General features: G+C 44.1%; 2 protein-coding genes across 2 annotated transcripts in view; one reads left to right on the forward strand and one right to left on the reverse strand.

Annotated features, from left to right (window-relative positions):
• Window positions 1-983: 983 nt before the first annotated feature.
• LOC139922074 (galectin-4-like) lies at window positions 984-6,092 on the forward strand. The gene is made up of 13 exons (XM_078284181.1): window positions 984-1,065; window positions 2,026-2,114; window positions 2,789-2,993; window positions 3,307-3,420; window positions 4,249-4,296; window positions 4,406-4,432; window positions 4,555-4,686; window positions 4,779-4,814; window positions 4,937-4,963; window positions 5,061-5,090; window positions 5,260-5,348; window positions 5,478-5,643; window positions 5,803-6,092. Exons 1-13 carry the CDS (start codon window positions 1,021-1,023, stop codon window positions 5,947-5,949), a joined length of 1,155 nt encoding a protein of 384 aa, XP_078140307.1. The 5' UTR covers window positions 984-1,020; the 3' UTR covers window positions 5,950-6,092.
• A 116-nt stretch (window positions 6,093-6,208) lies between these two features.
• The window catches only part of axl (AXL receptor tyrosine kinase), a 30,570-nt gene continuing 15,277 nt past the window's right edge, over window positions 6,209-21,501 (reverse strand). Inside the window, exons 8-20 of the mRNA XM_071912523.2 lie at window positions 19,532-19,671; window positions 18,623-18,767; window positions 18,193-18,216; window positions 16,926-17,055; window positions 16,534-16,625; window positions 14,309-14,404; window positions 13,771-13,848; window positions 12,989-13,081; window positions 12,648-12,769; window positions 11,931-12,040; window positions 11,625-11,784; window positions 10,611-10,747; window positions 6,209-9,634 (exon numbers count right to left, since the gene is read on the reverse strand). Coding sequence (XP_071768624.2) covers window positions 9,169-9,634; window positions 10,611-10,747; window positions 11,625-11,784; window positions 11,931-12,040; window positions 12,648-12,769; window positions 12,989-13,081; window positions 13,771-13,848; window positions 14,309-14,404; window positions 16,534-16,625; window positions 16,926-17,055; window positions 18,193-18,216; window positions 18,623-18,767; window positions 19,532-19,671 — 1,793 coding nt within the window. The 3' untranslated portion in view covers window positions 6,209-9,168. The remainder of the gene's footprint in view (window positions 9,635-10,610; window positions 10,748-11,624; window positions 11,785-11,930; window positions 12,041-12,647; window positions 12,770-12,988; window positions 13,082-13,770; window positions 13,849-14,308; window positions 14,405-16,533; window positions 16,626-16,925; window positions 17,056-18,192; window positions 18,217-18,622; window positions 18,768-19,531; window positions 19,672-21,501) is intronic.

Here is a 21,501-nt window from a genome sequence, read left to right on the forward strand (position 1 = left end):
TGTTTGCTTTAGGCAGTCAGGCTCGTCTGGACATTTCATGATTCATACACACACCCTCCAGCAATTAGTTTAATTTGAGGCCATTAGAAAGATTTTATCCGGTAACTGACTTGAAATATGAGCTGACCTGAGTGCCTTGTGCTGCTCTCCTATCGTCGAAGTCCCTCTTTTTACTGCAGTATTGCTGAAATGTTGCTCCACCCCTGAAAGGAATTCTTTGGAAAATTCAAAGTTTGTTCTCTTTTCAGCCACCAAAGAGAACAGGGAATAGTTTGGTGACCAGTTGTTTGAAAACCACAGAGTTTTGTTATTGATTATATTATTATTGATTTATTATTTATATTGATTTTGTTCTATCATGTAACATTCAAGAAGAGAATAGGATGTGGTGCTGCAGTAATAATGTAGGATGGATTTTGGAGAGACACCACATATATTAGTAAAGGGGCAGGTACTATAAATTTTAGTTTTTCTTCTTCCTGCTCCTTTTCAGTCATGATGCATATATACAGTATATATCTGTGTACATGGGTATATGGAAATGTATACGTATATGTATACAAATGACACTAGAGTTGAATGTTTTATGTTTATAATATATATACATATATATACTGGATATATACACATACTCTGTTATGTTTAAGTTAAATTATCTTGATACACTGCCATGAACGAAATAAAATATCAATCAATCAAATATTTGTTAAATATGTATCAAATAGTTGATTCATTTTCCTGTCATGTTAGTTTCATCACACACACACACACACACACGCTCTCTTTTTCTTTTATTGTAAAGGGCCACTCCTCTGCTAGGTTAAAGGTTAATGTGCGTCGTTGTGCTAAAGCAGGCAAAGTAAACAGGGTGATGTGGGTTTGGTTTGGTCCCGGCTCTGGCCCCGGTCTGCCCCTCCCTTGCCCACTTGTATAAAACTGAGCATCCAGCATTGATCCGTTCCCGACTCGCTCAGTAAATCTCCTGCTTCCACCTGCCTGTCCGTCTCAGTGACTGTTGCCATGGCGTTTGTTGCTCCTCCTGGCTATCAGCCCGTCTACAGCCCGGTAAGTATCCAGACTGATTGATTTTCCAAGGGTTTGATTATTCCTGTATAGCTCAAAGGGTAGAGCATGGCACTCAGGGGCCGACTTAATGATTTTGGGGCCCTTGGCAAAGGCAAGTATTGGGGCCCCTGAATCCCAACCCTCTCCCTTTTTAATCCTTCCTATATATTACCTTCAAGTTGGGCTGAGAAGAGTATGCATGCAAGGGCACTTTTATTTTGTTTTGCTGCTCCTCTTGTGTAGCTATGCTTATTTTGTGTGTGTTACTCCTCTCTCAGCTACTAATGCAGTGACAAATGAGTTTAAAGTCAAGTTGCAAACTGAACTAGAAGTGGAACAGCCCATAGCCTGACTGAGTAGGGGGGTGACCATGACTCAAGATTGAAATGATTTATTGTAACAAAAAGAGGGGTGTTTTTCCAATAAGTAAGACCACCCCAGGTTTAATTACCACTGGAGCCACCCATGCTAAAAATATATGGACTTATGGTAGTGTGAGGCGCGTTGGATAGAAATGTTCATCAAAAGGCTTTTATCAGAGGTTCCCAAACTTTTTCATATCAAGGAAACCTCCCAAAAAAGATTTGCATTAGACCACAGACCCCATTTAATAAGATTTAAACATGTCCTATGGAACCCCATCTGAGAAGATCATTATTGTCAGATGGCTTGGTATAGAATTATATAACTGTATATAGCATAAGTGAGGTGATACCAATAGGGTGGAGGGTGAAAAGTGTGACGAAAACATCTTTATGCACACTGCCATCGTGCTAACTGCCATGGGAGTGAAATAATAGTGAAATTAAACTATTGCTCGTTTCTCTAGGGAATCCTCAAGGACCCACTTTCTGAATCACTGGCTTAACTTATGACTGAGATTTGAAGTTGCACCTTGCCTACCTGCTTGCATTGTATGGACACTACATGTAGTTTTGTGTGTGTGTGTGTTCGATTCAGAGAATTCCCTATTTTGGCCCCATCTTTGGTGGCCTGAGGGAGGGGGCGTCCATCTACATCCAGGGCTCCATTCCTGAGGACATTACCAGGTGAGCTGGGAACTAACGATATCAAAACTATCTTTCAAGTTTGTAATATATATATTTTGGAACATAGTGATATGCCAAGTGGATAATGCACTTTCTAAACTGATAAAAAAAAATATCTAAGAATATTTTTTCTGTCTGCTGACTGAAAGCAGAGAGCCAGTGTTGCATTAACCTCCAACTGCTGGGCGAGTTCAGTACACACTGTATTAATGGTTTCCTAGTAGGTAACAGTGTTATCAGACTGTGATTAATGTCCACTGGGACATTCTTTGCTTCTTACCGTAACCTTTTGACATGGTTTTAAAACCAAGGATACACCTTGTGTAATCTCACAGTGGGTGGAGTAGGATACTATGCATTGTATGATATCAAAGCAGACCATAGGCACACACCTCCACTTTTATCTATCGTTTGTTCCTCCTCTTTTCAAACTAGTAATAGTTGTGTTCCCAAAGTTAAAGTTTACTTTTACAAGCCATTAGCAGACAAAGTAAATACTGTAGACGTCTGACTGTTTCCCCACATCTTTTTCTCTTTTGTGGTGAGATGCTTTTTATAAGATCCTCAGGTTTTTACTGCGTGCCCCACCTGCACTGTTAAACTAAACTAACTTATCAGTCACTTCAGGCCCCGGTGACATAATGTAAGTCCCTGGTTCCTGTTGCTTTTGGCAGGTTCTACATGAACCTGCTGTGTGGAGAGTCTGAGTCCAGCGACATCGCCCTCCACTTCAACCCCCGCTTTGACGGCTGGGACAAGGTGGTCTTCAACTCCTGCGAGAATGGGTCCTGGGGGTCAGAGGATAAGACTCATGACATGCCCTTCAGCAAGGGCCAGGGCTTTGAGATGGTCATCGTAGCCACTTCACAGGAATACCAGGTCAGAGCAACCAGAGAGGGAGCTTGTCAAAGTCTAGTGTTTTAAAGACAAAACTGATTTCTCATTTTTATAAACTGGAATCTAACTTGAATCTAATTTGTTTGGAGATCATTACAGTTTCTGAATTCCCCTGAGTTCCCCTTAAACAGCTTTATTATAGATGATTGAATGGTGATATGTTTGTTTTGTTCCTTCTATTACAGCACTTTGTAACTTTATTAAGAAAACTGCTATACATACAGTTATGAGTATTATTATTAGTGTAGTATGTGCCATGTCACAAGACTTGACTTTGTGCATTTTTCTATTGCAGTTCAAAGTCAACGGGCAAGATTTCTACACGTTCTCACACCGGATGCCTGTGGAACGAGTGTGTGCTCTGCAGATTGCAGGAGACGTTTCCATCCAGACAATTAATGTCATAGGGGTGAGGCCTCCAGTCCCTGAGGGTGTCAGCTTAATGCTTTGCGCTTTGCAAGGGCAAAAAAATTCAAGATAAATTATACAAGAGGCTTAAATCATAAATCATGAACCGCTGATTGCTAATGGCTTTTGCTTTTGTGCCAGGGCGGTCGAGGTGGCATGAATAGGTATCCTGGAGGAATGGGAGTGAGTATATGTGAAATGAGAAAAGGTTCAATATTCTGAAGAGCATTTGTGTGCTTGCTTCTGTTTGACAGGTTAAAAAATATAATTCATAGATGTTTAGAGTTTAAATGTGTTTAGAATTTGATTACTTGGAGCTTAAGCATTTTAATGAAATGGAATGAAACTGACTTTTGTAAATACAATGAAATGAAGTTTGATCATGTGGTTGCTGGGGTGTTGCTAGGTGTTTGCTAGGGTGTTACAAAGTGGTTGCTAGGGTGCTACTAGCTGGCTGCTAGATGATTACTAGTGGTTGCTAGGGTGTTAAAAAGGTGGTTCCTAGGTAAATAACAGTGGTTGATAGAGTGTTACAAGGTAGTTGCTAGGTGATAACTATTGGTTGCTAGTGTGTTACTAGGTGGTTGCTAGGTAATTACTAGTGCTTGCTAGGGTGTTACTAGGTGGTTGCTAGGTGATTAACAGTGGTTGCTAGGATGTTACTAAGTGGTTGCTAGGCGAATGGTTGCTAAGGTGGTACTAGGTGGTTCTTGCTGAAACAAGCACACTAATATGACATTTGGAGAGAGAGAGAGAGGCAGAGAAAACTCTTTCTGTGCACTTTAAAATATGCATGATATATACATGAGTTCTTTGTTTTGTCTTTTAGGGTGGAATGGGAGGAGGAATGGGAGGAGGCATGGGAGGAGGAATGGGAGTAAGTATCCTTCCTTGAGAGGCTTATGTTCATGAAACGCCAGCGATGCTTTTTGAAGTGTCAGAAATTCAGTAAGAGTAATATTTAACATGTCCTCCACTTTCAACAGGGAGGATATCCAGGGGGCGGCATGGGGGTATGTTGACAGTGTTGACTTACTGTCTTTGTATGCAGTTGCCCTTGAATGTAATGCAAAATATAGGTGAATATAGTGAAATACATGTACAGTAATCCTTGCCTCTGGTTATTGACATCCAGGGAGGATACCCAGGAGGCATGGGAGGAGGCATGGGAGGAGGCATGGGAGGAGGCATGGGAGGTGGCATGGGAGGAGGCATGGGAGGAGGCATGGGAGGAGGCATGGGAGGTGGCATGGGAGGAGGCATGGGGGTAAGAGCTACTATGACTCCTTCTATTTCTAATTTCACCAGTGTCCTGATCATGCTGTCTGCAACTCTTTCTGTTGACATGTTTCTTCACAGGGTGGATATCCAGGAGGCATGGGAGGCGGTATGGGGGTTTGTACAATATTTTATCTTGATTGATTTAATAGTCTTTACTTGTTATTTACACATTTTGATGTTTTGTACCATCTCACCTGATCATTAAACTAAACTAAACAGATTTTTCTACTCATCAGGGAGGCTTCCCAGGATCAAACCTGCCGGTGAGAATGCTGTTTGAGTGGATAAAACATTCATAAAGATGTACTGTTTGTATATATATATCATTTTGATATCTTGCTTCTGTTAATCTTATTTTAGGGAATGGGTGGGCAACCGGTATACAGCCCTGTAAGTAGTTTACACTGCATTACAAACAATACTTTCTATTTTCCTTTACTTTTGTATGTTCCACACTTTTTTAGAGTAAGTGATAAATGAACTGATAAAAATGTAGTTGTTCATAATTATGTCACGTCACGTTACATTAACTCTCTTGTGTTGTCTTTGCTGTTCGAAGCCTGTCCCCTACTCCAACATGATCCCAGGAGGGATGTCCCCTAAGAGAACCATCGTCATCAGAGGCATGCTGCCCTATGGAGCAGAAAAGTGAGTGTGTGTGTGTGTGTGTGTCTATCATTCTCTCTGCTGTGTGCATGCATGTGTGTGTGCATCCATGTATGTGTGCGTTCACTGACACAGCGTACTCTACATACTCTCCTTGTGTCTGTGCTGCAGGTTGTGCATCAACTTCGTGGTGAGCAGGTCCCGGGACATCGCCTTCCACATGAACCCCAGGCTGAGGGAGGGGCTTGTGGTGAGGAACAGCATGACTGGAGGCAGCTGGGGCCAGGAGGAGCGAGAGCTCAGCTTCAACCCCTTCATGGAGGGACAGTACTTTGATGTAAGTCCATCTTCATGTCTGTCATACAATCTGATTTTTTCTGTCCTTGTAGTCGACTTTCTTTCAAATGCTCCTCTATCATAATTTGCTCCCATCACGTGGTTTTGCAGTGTTTTCATTTATTCTGACTGTCTACAATTTCATGTTTTTGTTCCTCAGATGTCGATTCGCTGCGGGAACCAGAGGTTTAAGGTGTTTGTGAATGGACAGCACTTGTTTGACTTCTTCCACCGCTACCAGCCCTTCACTGAGATCGACATGCTGGAGATAGAAGGCGACGTGCAGATCTCCTACATCCACTTCTGAGGCCACACACCCAGCCACTGAACTGTCATAGGTTATTAGATTACATCATGTAATTTTACAGGTATTATGTGATATTTCAGAGCGTGGTGGGGCCTGGAACATAATGTACGCTCCTGCTGTGTGAACATAAGCCACCATTAGACAAGAAGTTACCTCATCATCATGTATTCTTCATACCTGGTTAAACTGAATTAATAAACGTCTTTATAACACATTTTTTTTATCATTGAGATTGGTAATGACTAAGGTAAAGCGCAGCCACAGAGCGTATCCACGAATGAACACATTTATTTCATATACAAAATACTGTAGGTATAAAAATTCTGTTTACAAATCAAGGCAGTGACAATATAAATGTAATTATAGCACAGTCTCCTCCCAGATCAACATGCTGTCTGTAGAACCAGGAGAATCATAAACCATACACACATCTACTGTAATACAAAATACTGGCTCTCTGAAGGCACTTTGTAAGGTTGTAAAAATCTGCTTAAAGTGAAAATCTGATTAAAGGCTGAACTGAGCGTGATCATGACGGAGGAATTTCAGTATATACTGGAATCGACTTAGAAGATCAGTTTGTCTTTTTTTGTCCATAAACACTCATTTGAAGACCAAAAGTTTCCATACACACACGGCTTGGTCCAATACAGTTTGTGTATCTGCATTCAAATTGGTAAAAATATTGATAAAGACCAAATGAGACCAGTGCCTCAGTCTCTGCACCACTTCCTGTGGTTCGTGTACAATGCAGGACTAATACTTCCTGCATTGAATTAAGTATACAGTACCAAAAGTAATGCGAGAAATGTACACTATATCTTAGCAAGGAATTTCAGTAATGCTAAGTACCACTGTATACTATCTGATAGGAACTTAGTACCTTTGATTTATACAACTGAGAAACACAGCACCGCACTTAAACAAACCTTGCTCCCCTCCCAAAATGTGTGTTGGAATATGGTCAAGTCCATCCCAATGAGGAATGCACAAACTCAAGCAAATATATATAAAAAAAATAAGTGCATGCATGATGCGAAGTTGCAGCTGGTGAACTTCCTCAAAGCGGAGGGTCGGACGGTCTTGTTTTCCCTTGGCTGCTGCTTTCTGTCTCCTCCTCCTCCTCCTCTCTGCTGCTAACAGACCTCTATTTACAGTGCTTAACCTCTAGAAACAAAAATATCTCTGAATAAACGAAAAAGCCGCAGCGGCAGGATGACGTCACACGACAGAGGTTAGTCATGTCTCCCGGTCTTGCTCAGTTACGGAAAAAAACACCCGGCCGGACGGAGCTTAACGCCCCTGTAATACTTTTACAGGCCTCGTGTGAACATGGAAGCTGTTATTTCATGAGAGGCACAACAGTGTCTACAGGCTGACTAAGAATGTACGGAAAGTCATTAAAAACAGAACGAAAAAAGCGTAAAAGATATACAAAATATAGACAAACGTACATTGATATAAAAACGCATGTTAACATTAGTGCAAAGGGTGTAGAAATACAAAAAAACAAAAAAAAACAGCATCAAAAAAATCATACAAAATGTATAATAACACTGTGCTTGAGCCAAAAGCAAAGGCGGAGCAAAGGAGTGTGCCCCACTTTTTGCCTAAGGTAACTCCATCATGCCTATAACCCCACTGTTACCCTATAGTGAGTCTCTCTCCACCACCTCAGATTCCCCACTCATTTGTTCATTTGTTCATTTGATAACCCATCTATCGTTTGTACCCTCTTAATGCAACCAGACTTGACTAGTACCTCTGTCCCTGTTGAGCTGAGTCTCAGGTTCCTGAGTTATGACAAAGACGGGAAGACGTGGAAAAAGCTTAAAAAGATCACAAGAGTGGCCGGACCATGGATGTGTATAGTTGGATCGGGCCTTGCCACTGTACAGGAGTCAGTGAGGAAAAAGTTGCTTGGTACAACTCTGAGGAAAAAACCCCTGGAGAAGATGCTGCTAGTTTCTTCCAGAGGCTCGTTAGAGGGATACAGTATGCTGTGATACAAACTAGAGTTAGAACAATATTTTAGGCCGATATTTATTTTACTAAATATCGGATATTGATCAGTCAGTGTCGTCCACCTCCGTTATGATGGAGGCTCCTCCCTGACCACAGCTACATAAAACTGTAAAACCTGCAGTGGATTGTTATTTTCTTACTTTCTTTACTTATTCCTTTAATTGTTCAGTTACGTTTTATTTTAATGAATTCTTCATTTAAAGGCGTAATGAAAAATCTCCAGGTGTGAAGGGGAGTTTTAGTGTCCCATGATGGTCTACATGGTGATGGTCTACACACCTGCCCAAGAATAAAATCCTGGGGGAAAACACCGAATGCTTGTAGTTTTTTTGGCATAAAAACGGTCAAATTTAAAGATACTGAACGTCGGCGGAAAGTACCGACTTCACCCTAAAGATATCGGTATCGGTCAGTCGAACCCCGACACACACGGCATTGTGTTTATCAGACGGCGACTTCAGTGAAAGACGCTGCTGCTTTCTCCCTTTCTGTCTCTCTCCCTCTTGAGTTCCCACCAGTCCTCCTGTTTTTTCTTCTGCTCTAAATTACACAGAAGCAGGGAGTCGGACGGGTGAGGCCGCTCCCCACGCTGTTCTCCAGCGCTCGCTCACTGGAAAGCTCAAGCTCCTGAGTCGGTTCACCAGTTTGTTCAGTTGTACACGTGGTACGGCAGTGTCTGAGCTGGTTTCACGGAGACATTTGATTTTTTTAGCTTAATCACACGGCAGATATCACTACATTGAATACAGGCGGTTCGGCAGACGCGGCATATTATTGCTATATTGACTGGGAATTCGTTTTGTCTGATTGTGCTGCAGTGTATGTGGGCAACAGCTAATATGTGCTCTGAATGTTTTTTGCTCACTGTTGATGGTCGGTCCTGGTATTCCTCCTCACCCATTTTACACTCACTTTGATATGTGCTCATTTTAGAAGAGAGAGAGAGGGGGGCGGTGAGGAAGAAAATAATCCCAATCGTTCACTTCCTTGGAATGCCTTAGGCTGTGTGTGTGTGTGTGTGTGTGTGAGTGTATTTGTGCAAAACATGTATGTACGGGCACACTGAGTTCATTACAGTCAGTACCAAGAGGCGGGATCGAGTTCTCTGATTGGGGTGGAAGGATGGCACACACTGGCAGCGACCAGTCTGTCTCAGAGTCTGTTTTGTTTTTACGGTGACAGAAAGTGGAGTCGTCACTGCCAGGGCGCTTTCCTGGAGCCGCACCCCTCCCGGTCCTCCAGCACCTCTACCGTCGGGGTGGGAGCCGGGGTCGGGGTGGGGGTGGAGTGGCAGGAGGGCTGGAGAGGCAGCGTGGCGGTGGAGGAGGACACCGGCATGTCCAGGCTCTCCAGGGAGTCGGACAGCGCCCGGTTGGTCTCGTGCTGGGGGCAGAGGACGTAGCGGTTCGGGTGGTGGACCTCCACCGTGGTCACAGAGTCCAGGCCCTTCAGGCAGAGGGGGGAGGGGCCCCCGACGGGCTCGCGGCCCCCGACGGCCCCCATCTCCGAGGAGGACTCCTCCATATTGACGTACAGGATCTCGTCGGGGTCCTGGGTGTCCGGCAGGTCCTCGAGGGCCTTTTCCAGCTCGCAGCGCAGAGACTCGAACCCCGGGCGATCCTTCGGGCTCAGCAGCCAGCAGGAGAACATCAGGGCGTAGCTACAGAGAACAGAAAATTATTATTATTATTGCACTCTTCAGGTCTAAACGTCAGTAAAATATGCCAAAATCAAGTGAAAATGTAGATTCCATAATGCTATTTATCCACTTAGAGGGGAAAAAATCACTGCCTGAAGTTTCACTATAACAGAGAGGATCCACTCTGTAAAGGTGCTACAGTTTTGCCAACCAAAGACTTAAACAACCTACAATTCTTTAAAAAGTACCATAATTTGTTTTAGTTCTGTCAAAAACTTTGTACGAGTAGGTGTGACTTTTTTCAAATGGTGGATATCAACATTTGGATCAAAACTTTCCAATTACACCACAAAAAGTAGAAAAACTATTGAATAATGACACATGCATGTTTCTGTATGTGTGCTTGACTGTGTTGCAGTTTGGCTTAGTTACTTTTTAATTTGATGTAGTAAAGTTAAGTTCATCAAAAGAGTCATAAAAAACATTCAAAGCATCAATTGAGTGTCGTGAAAAACAGACAGGAGGCTGGAAAGCTTCTTAACTTCTGATGTTAGAGACAGAAGGGTTGGGCGCTCTGTGGAAAAAGACTCTTCTAGTCATGAGGAAAAATAAATCACTGAGCAATTTTATGTTGATTAGCTGTTTAAAAGACGTCTAAACAGTTATAGACGTCTAGGCTAAAATTAGGGTTTAAAAGTTTAGTAGACGTCTTCTGGGGTATGACAAAAATAAGCCTTATCTTGTATATATGGACTTCCCTGGTGCATATTTTTGATATTTACAGCATTTTTCTTTTTTACAGTGTCTATATATGTAATAATGTATTACTGTTTGGTCTAAAACTACTGTTTGGCTATACACAGCCAAAAAAGATCCTGGCCTATGAGAGCTAAAGCAGAGACGCCACGTTGAAATGACATCTAGCGCTCAGTGGGACGGCGCTCCATCAGCTGAGTGTGTTTTGTGAGGAACGTGCAATCAAGACCCAGACACTCACATGCTGTCCAGACAGTCCGGAGGCTGTTTGAGGCGGTTGCCCTGTCTCAAATAATCATAGATCTCGCTGTTTTCGACCCCGGGGTACGGCGTCTGGCCGCGCGTGGCGATCTCCCACATGGTGACGCCAAACGACCACTAAGAGAGAGAGGAGGGGGGAAATAGTAAGAGAGAGAAGAGAGAAGGGAGGGAGGGAGGGAGAGGGGAAGGGTTGAGGGGTTTTGAATTCCTTTGGGTCTCACACACCTTGCCACACACTACTCAAACATAAATCCACACTGAGCAAACACTGGCTATGGAAATAACATTGCTCTGTTTGTCTAGGCTTTCAGAACATCCTTCTTTATACATGAGTTACCAAAGAATGTCCATTTTTTTTTTTTTTTTAAAGCTAATGCTGCACAAACATGTATTCACACGTGCATGGACACTAGGACAAATATACATATCCATGGACTCATATTACCAGCTGTTATTGGTCTTTCACAGATATCAGTAAAGGCATTTATTCCATTGATAGCTGCAATACAGTTAGCTCAAAACACAGAACTCTTTGGGTCTTGAGCGGGATACGATGATTTTGTTACTGGTCTATTTTAGAGAATAAACGCATTGCTAATTTTCCATAGTGACTTAAATAGGAATTGGACTCAAAAAATCTCTATATGGCCAACTGCACATGCACACACACACACACACACACACACACACACACACATATATAAGGCTGGGCGATATGGTTTAAATCAGTATCATGATAATAATGCTTTTTTGGATATTGATAAAAACTCTGAAAATGTAATAACATTCCTTAAAATGTTTCATACCTCATTTTTTCAGAGTTTTTAAATAAAATTTACTTGTTACCATCAATTCAGACAGCAGAATTGTGTGTCACGATATAAAAAAATCACCATATCATCGCGATATGATTCCACTGAAAGACGATAAACGATAACATTGACTTATCGCCCAGCCCTTCACACATATACACACGCATATCAGGTGAACTAACCACGTCACTCTTTGTGGTGTAGACGCGGTCCGCCAAGCTTTCGATGGCGATCCACTTGACGGGCATCTTGGAGATGCGCCCCTGCCTGTAGTAGTCTCCGTTGTAGATCTTCTTGGAGAGGCCGAAGTCGGCCACGCACACGTTCATGTTCTCGTTCAGCCTGAGAACGGAGAGACCAAAGAGTTAAAAGCGCCGTGTCATCTGAGGCGGAACGCGCGGGACGAAAAAGGAAAGAGAAAGTCCAAGGGAGAACACGCATACAGGAACCGAGAGCGTAAAAAAAACAGAAGCGGAGACTGTACTTACATGCAGTTGCGGGCAGCCAGGTCTCTGTGGATAAAGTTCTTGCTGCTGAGGTACTCCATTCCCCGGGCAATATCAGTCATGAACTTTACCAGCATTTGAGATGGAAGGTACTGCAGGGCAACATGGAGAGAAACAGGGTTCATTTACACACCCGCTACAGCTGGCATCTGCTTTCTGTACAGTAGAGGGCGCTACAACCCATCTCTTTGAGGATCGTTTGTGCAGAGCTGTGTTGTTCCCCGCTCCAGATATTATCGTCCGCTCCAGTGGGAGGGATAGGATTCAGCACTATTGTGTTTTTTGAACGTTTGCCTACATCATGCATATTTCAACATTCTGCAGGAACCTTGTTTTGATTAGACGCTGTGTTTCTCAACCCGGCTCTTCGGGGACTTATTGCGTATAGCAGTTCCCGCTTCCAAATAACCACTTCATCCATTAATAATCACAACTGCAGATAGCAAAGAGAGACACACATCCTATGTTTTCATTATCTCAAAGTGTACGTGCTGCCAAAAAGGTGCGGGTGGGGATTCTTTGTAATAAGTAATATACATCCACAGTATGTTGACCTTTGGATCCAATTTTGCTGACAGACTTTGCTGTGAACCCATTAAACCATTACACCATTAACTTGTGTGTGTGTGCCTGTGTGTGCACGTGTTCATTTCTGTGTGTTCCTGACTCTGTGCTTTCACTGTTTGCAGTCAGACTAACCACGGGACAGTCTCCCAGTCTTGAGTAGAGCAGGTAGCTGTGCAGGTCTCCATGCTTCATGTAGGGCAGGATGACAACAGGCGAGGGGTAACCTTCACTCTCCACAGTCTGCAGACACACACCTGAAAGCAGAGACGGGACGTCTATCTGTGACAGCTGCACCACCAACGCCGGGCTTAGCATTCTACGCATAGATTGCATACATGTTCATTCAGAGATTAACAAGATTTAACCTGTGACCCCCAATCCGAAACATTATTACGTAACTCAATTTTGAATCCGCAAAATTAAAATTAAAAAGTATTGGACGGCCAAGCGGTATAAATCCTGACTCCTCTCACCTAGCAGCCTCATGACGTTGAGGTGGTCAAACTCCTTCATGCAGGCCGCCTCGCGCAGGAAATCCTCCATCTCAGATCGGGTACAGATGGCAACTGGAGAGGAGACAGAGGTGCAGAGGTGAGAACATGTGGCGCTGTACAGCTCAGAGGATAAAACACGGCACTAACACTGCCAGGCTGGAGGGTTCAGTTCCCACTGGAGCAGCCAGGGGAAGAAATTAGCTTTTGTTTCAGAGGGTTTTTCGCCCCCTATGAAATAATACATTTGGCATATTGGCAAATAAACACTTTTACCACTAAGGTTTGTTTTAACTTCTTTCCCACAGCTGGAAACTGGTGGAGGTCCTTACAGAAAGAGGATAGTGCCTTTTTCCCCAGTCTCTGTCCCCAAGCAGTCCATATTTCATCCCTTAATTGTTGAGTTTTTTACAGCATTGGTTGTTTTTTTGTTGGCGCAGTGGTTTGTGTGGGGTCGGTGTTTTCTTCTACCGCTGGCTGCCTGCTGCCAACTTTTTCTGCTGCTTCAGGCTGCATGCTTGGCTGTTTTCTGATCAAAAAACGCTCCATTTGGCATTCCAGGTGGCATTTTGCGCCCCCTCATTTTTTATTTCACTGGCATTTTATGAACTCTCAACTTAATTTCCGACCCTCAGGGCCACTCATAATAACAATAATGGCACTCATGGTACTGAATAGTGCTTTGGATACATGCGTCTACCAAATGGCCTGTGTTCCTAAGATTAAGGGATTGGTTGTAGTCATTATTTATACTGTTTACTTACTCTTCATGGTCTTCACAGCAACTTTGAGAACAAACTCCTCCTGAGTCAGCAGCCCCTCCATCACAGAGCCAAACTCCCCTGAAGAAAAAACAAAAACACACACACAGGCAGACACCCAGTTTTAGATGGTGGGAACATGAACAAGTCTCTGTGACACAGTGTGACTAGATTAGATGTCTCTCTGAGCTCTGAGCTTAGTCTGTTAGATTCACAGGTGCGTCTCTCAGTGAACAGTGAAGAGAAGTTAAGTCTCCAGCTCTTACAGGCGGATCACAGAGTTCTGGGTTATCAAATAGTTTACTGTTACTCTGTTACCAGTCAGGAGGTATCAGTGGCTGGTGGAAATTACTTGAGATAAGTGGAATGTCGGCGCTTGTTGCTACGGCAGATAAGTTCTGACCATGTATGTTCTAGGCACCGACCTTGATATAAAACTGTTTAAAAAAAGCTTAAAAAAGTGTTCCTTTCACCCTGCTGTTTGTCCGACACTCCCTGTGACTGCACTGATGCTTTTCCAGACGAGGAGTGGCACACTTACCCTCTCCCAGGGTCTTCCCCAGGGTCAGTTTATGTCTGTCCACCATCACATCTTGCAGCTTTTGCTTCAGCTCATCGCTGATGCCCAGGCTGTTCACTGAGGGGGAAAAATAAGGAATTTTAATGGCGCTGGAACACAAAGCTCTTTAATGAAGAACACAGGAAAGAGAGGAAAACAGACAGATTATGCCAAACAGCCTCCCTCGCCTATCCAACATGGAAAAAACACTAAAACTGAGACGAAAACTAGATGTTAAAACCCACTGTTGTGCACTGAAATAAAAATAACACCAAGACTTTGTGAAATAACTTAAACTGAACTAAAACTAACTCATCTACTTGTAAAACTAACTAAAATAAAATAGAAATATACATAAAATGCTTTTAGTTATGTCTTTTTGTTTATGTGCATGGTAAAAAAGAGAATGAATTTTGAAGTGGTCCCAACTTTAAGTTAAATGAGGATGTGTTGAAAAATGAATGTAAATACCACCGCTACCAACAATGCCAAAAACTAACACTGAAACTATATAAAAACTAAAGATGTAAACTAAAACTAAACATTGGTTAAACAAATAAAAACCAAACTAAAAAGAGCAAACGCACACTGGAAACTAACTGTAGATTGAAAAACTTTGTAAAAAATAAAAACGAACAAACAATCCAAACTAGAGCAACCCTGCAATCCACACTGCAGCCAGAGAGTCTGACCATTACTCAGGTGGGGGTCAAACGGTCAAGTGATCGTTCCTGGAGGGACCAGTTTGGGGGTGGGGCGGTGGGGGGGGAGCACAGGAGATGAGGTCAGAGGTATTAATCTGTTTGAAAATATCCCCGAGTCCCTTCAGCTTCCTCCAGCTGGCTGTCTCCGCGGTGACAGACGACAGCGCTGTTTTCACATCTGGACCGGGATGTGACAAGGGAGCGACACGCCGGGAGATCCCCCCCCCCCCCCCCCCCCCCCCACTCCAGCTGCTGCCGCGCTATCAATCTGCCACGCGTCGGACAACGATGTGCTCAGTCCGCAGGCATGTCCCAGCACATGCGAGCGTGACCGGCTATTATCCAGCACATGCAATGACTTGGAACCCCCGGGGGCTCGACTTGTTCTTGAGAATCGAGGCCAAAAAAATTACTGGTGGACGTCAGCGGCATAAATCTCGCCCCAGACCCGCTCCGATCTGACCCTCTCCCTTATTCCCGGAGCGCTTACCCCCCCCCATTCACTCTCGCTCCACATTATCACTATCTCCACATCTCTTTCTCTCGGCTCCTCTCATTTTACTCACTGAATACGTTTTTTCTACTTTTTTTTTCTTTCTTTCCCTTGGTCTCTTTGTGGTTGCGGCAAGCTGAGACTTGTGTGTATAAGGTCTACCCAAATTGTGGATACACCAGGGACAATGTCAGGACTTGAATGTGACCAGGCTGTGTGAAATATGACTCTGGAGTCTGTGTTTATGGGTATTTGTGTCTCCAACCATGAGCGCTGACTGGGACAGGTTGCTGGCTGGTGAAAACACGCCACCTGCTCTCTTCTGCCGCTACCTTTTAACGTTGCTGATCTAGGAACTGAAGCGAATTCTGTAGTTGCTCTCACTAGAAGTTACTCTGGACAAGCTTGTCAACGAAATGCGTAAAATGTAAAATGTAAATCTACGGAGAGAGTGTGAAATTTTGCCCTGCCTGCTGAGAGATCTCAAAATATTTACTCTATTTGCTGCATTCAAAATGTAATTTCACAGAGCATGGTTTCGTAAACTGATTTACTGTACATCTAGTCCTGGGTATGTGATTACAACATTAGATTATATAGTATAAGGGGCACAGTGTTGAGGAATAGGTCAGCTGACTGAGCACTACAGGACTGTTTTCACAGCTGTGAGGATTCGATTAACCCTTCGTTCGTCGCGTCCCTGCCTTTGACCAACCAAACCACCTGAGGACATGATTCCTGTCTTGAGCTGTCAAGAGCAGAGCTGTCTAGTGTGTCATTAAGGCTACAGGTTTCCTTCCTCTCCCCTGTCGGTTCCAGGTCTATGGGGCATGACAGGAGACGCTATTATGCTACTTTTGTGTATCTGTATCTATCCCGGGGACAGATGCAGGTTTGGGCGTGCAGGAAGATGCTCTCATCTCCTCCCGCTCCAGGGACAGGTGCAAGCGGAGGCAAAAAGAGAGTCTCATCTTTCACAGGTACGTGCACGGGCAGAGAGAGGAACTCACGTGTGGCTTCTGTCGTCCTGCGGCTGTAGGTGCGGCGGGCGCGATACCTCACCACCAGCTCCCCGCTCTCCATCATGGGTTCAAACGCCTCTCTGCGAACGCACACACCCGAAACACAAAACACACAACACACGATAATTAGGGGGTCACTCCAGCAGACGCTAGCGTAAACACAGCTGAGAGCGAGCCATTGCTCCCTAATTCACAAGAATGCACCAATGACAGTTGGCCTTGCAAAACAGATGTCTTCTGCTCTATCCAAATGCTTCAGAATGCGTGGAGAACTGAGGCAAATAGGTCAAGAGGAAAAAAAGAAACATGGCTTTTCGGTTTTGGCAAAAGCCATCGAGTCACTCCCTCCCGCCCACAAGGAGCGCTAGCAGCCTACGCACCCGAAGCGAGTCTCCTTGCGCCGCAGCTTGGCCACGTAAACAGCCATGAGCACAGCTATGGACACAGCCCCGGCTATGGCCATCACCACATACCACCAGTGCCAGGAAAAGGCCGGGGGCGATGTCAGACCTAAGGGACGGGGTGGGGAGGGAGGGAGAGAGAGAGAGAGAGAGAGAGAGAGATGAGGGTTTAGTCATGTGGATCTGAAGAGAAGTGAGAGTTCAGGACCCATTAGGGATGATGCGTAATATAATGATACAAAGGGTGCAATTCCACTCCCTTATTCCAGTGTATTAACCTGTGGGAAAGTATTGCAAGTGCACAAAAATACTGAGTAAGTATTTAATTCAATCTCCTCACATAATGTCCTTACAAGGAAGTAATAACACAACACAAGTTCAAACAATTCCGTTTGTACACTTTTTGTATTGTGTTGTTACATCCTTGTAAGAACACAATGTGTCCTTATTAAATGCATACACAGCATTATTGTGTACTTGCAACACTTGTCCATAGGTCAAAATGTGTTACCAAATTAATTAAGTGACCTCAGCCTCTCTGTCCATATTTACAGAGCTGAAAAACCCCTCCGACACATTTCATTTCACTCAGAAAATGCTCCTTTACCTCATTCTCAAAATATCTACAACTCTCTCTTCCTCTAAATTCTTAGTGTCCCATCTCTCACATTAAATGCACTCCACCCCCCCCACCCCCCACCCCCCCTCCACCCGCCCACCCATCACCCCAAGCTACCGCTAAACTTTCTACAACCTCCACCCGCTGTTTTCAACTTTTCTTCCCATTCGCACCCATCCACCCCCTCTTTTCCTCTTTTTTTTTATCTGCCATTCTTGCTGTCTGAATTGTCTGTCTGGCTCTATTAGACTAAGCAAACAGAGATGCTACACTGTTCCTGCCTGTTATAAATATTTATGACCCCCCCCCCATCCCACCCCCCCAACCCCCCCATCCCACCCCCCCAACCCCCCCATCCCCCCCCATCCCCCTTCCCTTTTCCCGTCTCTCAGTGGTCTTCTCTTCTCTTTTTTTCTCTTCCTTCCTTTTTTTTCTGAGATTCACAGGGAGGGAACTATCGGGCGAACGGAGGAACACAATGACAGAGAGAATAAGAAAGAGAAGTCGTGTTGTCGGAAAAACACCATGAGCTCACTTCCACTGTCACCGTGTCATTATGTGCCAATCTGAGAGGTCACATCAGAGGGTGTTGATAGGTTAGTGTGTACAAAATCCATCATTACTCACCTCTGGATTTCAGTTCCTCCATTTCTGTGGGAGGAAAAAAAGCAGAGCTTATGTCAATATTTTGACTTTGACTTCCAAGAGAAAAATAACATCTTTTGTTCTGTAACATCTAAAAAAAACCATCTATTTATTCTCTGAGAATTTATATAAAGAGACACCTGACACCTTGTTGTAATAACTGATTGCTGGTATAAATATACAACTCATTATGGAATGCTATTGAAGTTACAAGCCAAACTAAGACCTTTGCTTATGAAATGATAACACTTTTGAGGGTGAAATCGCCCTTATTTATAAAATATTAAAGAATTCATTTCAGCAGTCAGTTGTGTGTCAAAATAGATGCATACTCTTTTGGATTTTTTTTTATATATTATTTCATTTTGCAGTAGCTTTGACAGTTTATTTTTGCCCCATTCATGTCACTCACCAGGAGCAATAAGGGTCAGGGTCTGTACGGGGGTCCAGGGTCCTTGCCCCGCCCCTGTGTAGGCACACACCCGAAATGACACATTGGACAGGGGGACAGACAGATTGATTGACAGCTCTGTGTCCAATCCAGTATCCACAACAGCCTGTTGACAAAGGGGAAGAGATAGACAGTCAAGATTGAGCAGATTGGACTTCTCGTTTCCTGGAGACAGAGCTGCTCTGGAGGCAGAAATAATCTGATTGGTTGAGTTAAACCTGAATGGGCGGAGCCAAAAAAAATCACAGTTTTCAGAGAGCTAGTTAGCTAACTTTCAAACTTGAATGACAAAGAAGAAACTCTGGTCAAAAATATAAATAAAATGACTTCTTTTTTTCATTCATTCATGACCATGGCATTCATGATCTTTGAAGGTCAGCAGCTAGCTAACTAGCTTACATAGACAGCTGTAGGCTAGTATGAACTTGGAAGGTCAGCTAGGCTAACTAGCTAACCTAGATAACCTTAGTGTGCTAGGCTTCATAAAATGTGTTTCCTCCTTAGCCCTTGTCTTTTCACTGGGCTTCAGTCTACATTACTTAACCAGAAATTATTGCCATTTATATTTTTTATTTATATTTGACCGAGCTCCTTCTTTGCCATAGAAGTTAGCCCTTTAGCTAAAAGTGCGCTCTGAAAAACTGTTTCTTTGGCTCCGCCCACTGAGGTGTAACTCATCATGAGATTATTTCTGCCTCTGAGAAATGTTTGTATAACTAAAACTCCAGTGTGTCAGTAATGATCATAATTTGAGTAAAAGAGCACTGACCATCAAGTTTGTGTTGTGTTGTGTTGTGTTTGTGTATGTGCATGTGTTATGTGTATGTGCATGTGTATGTGTTTGTGTATGTTTGGGTCTCCCAGACTGACCTGCTCCATGTTGGGGGTGTTGTACTCCAGCATGTACCCCTGTAGATCTCCATTCATCTTCCCAGGAGGCTCCTCCCACATCACCAGTACCTCTGTCCCATTTAGAACCGCACTCACATTCACAGGAGGGCTATCTGGCACTGAAACACACCGCACAACCGAGGTTACACAACAATCAGGCATTTCACATTTCACACAGTTGTATTTCCCATCCTTTCTGTTTTTGTTGTCTTTTTTTATCAGAGTAGGGTTAGGTAATCATGTGTGGTGTGTCAAAGGATTGTGGGTATGAGCTTGGAGCCGGCAGTGGGCCCGGGGCCAGGGGCCAGTGGGCTGGGGGTTAGCCAGGCGTGTGTTGTTTTGACAGCCTGGAGCCTCTAGGGTGTGGATAACTACACCAGCTGGAGGGAGAAGATGTCAGAGAATGTGAAGAATTTGGCTTTATTAGGGCAAAAAAAGCAAGTTAAGGGCAGCGCAGACCGGCCGCTTCAGCTGAGTTCAGAAGCCACGGCCCTCTCTCTGCCTCAGCATGGTCGGACGAACACAGATGGACACATGCTGAGGCCTTCTACTCTGTCTCTGTCTCCCTCCTTCACGCTCTCCCCTTCTTTTCTGTCCTCCTCTATCTGGGCTTTATTCTCTGTTGCTTGCCTTTTTCTTTCTCACCCTTTGGACCAGAGAGCGAAAAAAAAAAAAAGGCTGTTGGCAGCAGAAAAGCCCAGTGGAGAGAAAAACTAGCTGAATAACATGCTAGAAATAGTGTGAGGAATGTGTGTGTGTGTGTGTGTGAGAGTGTGTGTGTGTTAGTGCTCTGGATAGTGCAGGCTATCCAAGAACCTTTCACAAGGAGACGACGGTGCTTATTTCCTTTGTTGCCATTTGAGTTAAGGCTCTCTTTGTCTTTGTTTCTCGCTCTCTCTACAAGCTTACAAAGCACACACAGTCGCACACACACACACACACACACACACACATACACACACACACACCCAGTCAGTGTGAGTTTGGGAAACATGGCCCAGCCTATGGATGATGTTATCAGGAAGCGTTTGGCGGCTGATTGTTTCCACATGTGGTCCCTGGTCTGACTGCCAGCGGCAACAAAAACAACCTCCATGTCCGTCCCTTGCACCACTATGTCTCCACCTATGTCCCCGTCATCCATCCCTCTCTCTCTCTCTCCCTCTCTCTCTCTCTCTCTCTCGACCTCCTCCTCTACCTCTCCGCCGTCCCTTTCGGGCCAACCCCGCTCCCCTCCTCTCTCTCTCCCTCCTCCCCTCCCTCTCTTTCTCTCTCCCTCGTTCAGCATGATTACATCTCCTCCTTTCCAAGTTTTCGTCTCTCGTCGCTGCCTTCTCTGTGGTAACGTCTCTCTCTCTTTTTCGCACAAGGAATCGAGCCAGGAGTCCAAGTGAACAAAGATGTTAATTGTCAATGTAAAACTTAAGGGGGGGGAAAAAAAAAAATGGCCTTACTGAAGAGAGTCCAATTCAATTGCAAGATTTGGGAAGTTTTAGGGAGGAAAACTGAAAAAGAGATGTGTGCCAGTGCCTTTGTCTAAAATGCAGAAACAAGAACTATAAAAAAAAAAAAAAAAAAAAAAAAAAAAAATGTCAGGCTCAGTGTCTCATGTTGTTCCTTTCTCTCCCACATTAAAGCAGCCCAGACTTGGCATGAAGACTAAGAAACAAACGCTTTTCAGCCACGATTAGTTCACAACAGCCGAGGTTAACATCTGCATACATGGCAGACTACTGTTTCACATCCTGCTGCATGCTGTTATTGATGAGCCGGTGTCACATAACCCCGCTCCGAGCATTAAACATCTTTTGGGAGGCGGCGCCGTCCCTCTATTTCTCTCTCTCTGGGCTTCATCTGCGGCTCTCGGCCTGCTCGTCTCTGCGAGGGTCAGCGTGAGGATGGAAAAGGGGTCATCTTTAAGCCAAATACTGACTCACAACCCTGGGATC

The sequence above is a fragment of the Centroberyx gerrardi genome, chromosome 6 (assembly GCF_048128805.1).
Source record: "Centroberyx gerrardi isolate f3 chromosome 6, fCenGer3.hap1.cur.20231027, whole genome shotgun sequence".
In the NCBI taxonomy this organism is placed as follows: domain Eukaryota; kingdom Metazoa; phylum Chordata; class Actinopteri; order Beryciformes; family Berycidae; genus Centroberyx; species Centroberyx gerrardi.

Bases quoted from the DNA above. Each gene is read 5' to 3' on its own strand.
- LOC139922074 (XM_078284181.1), top strand. From the start codon at position 1,021: ATGGCGTTTGTTGCTCCTCCTGGCTATCAGCCCGTCTACAGCCCG. The intron at 4,815-4,936 runs GTTTGTACAATA...TCTACTCATCAG, and splicing joins GCATGGGAGGCGGTATGGGG to GGAGGCTTCCCAGGATCAAA. The intron at 5,091-5,259 runs GTAAGTAGTTTA...TGCTGTTCGAAG, and splicing joins GGCAACCGGTATACAGCCCT to CCTGTCCCCTACTCCAACAT.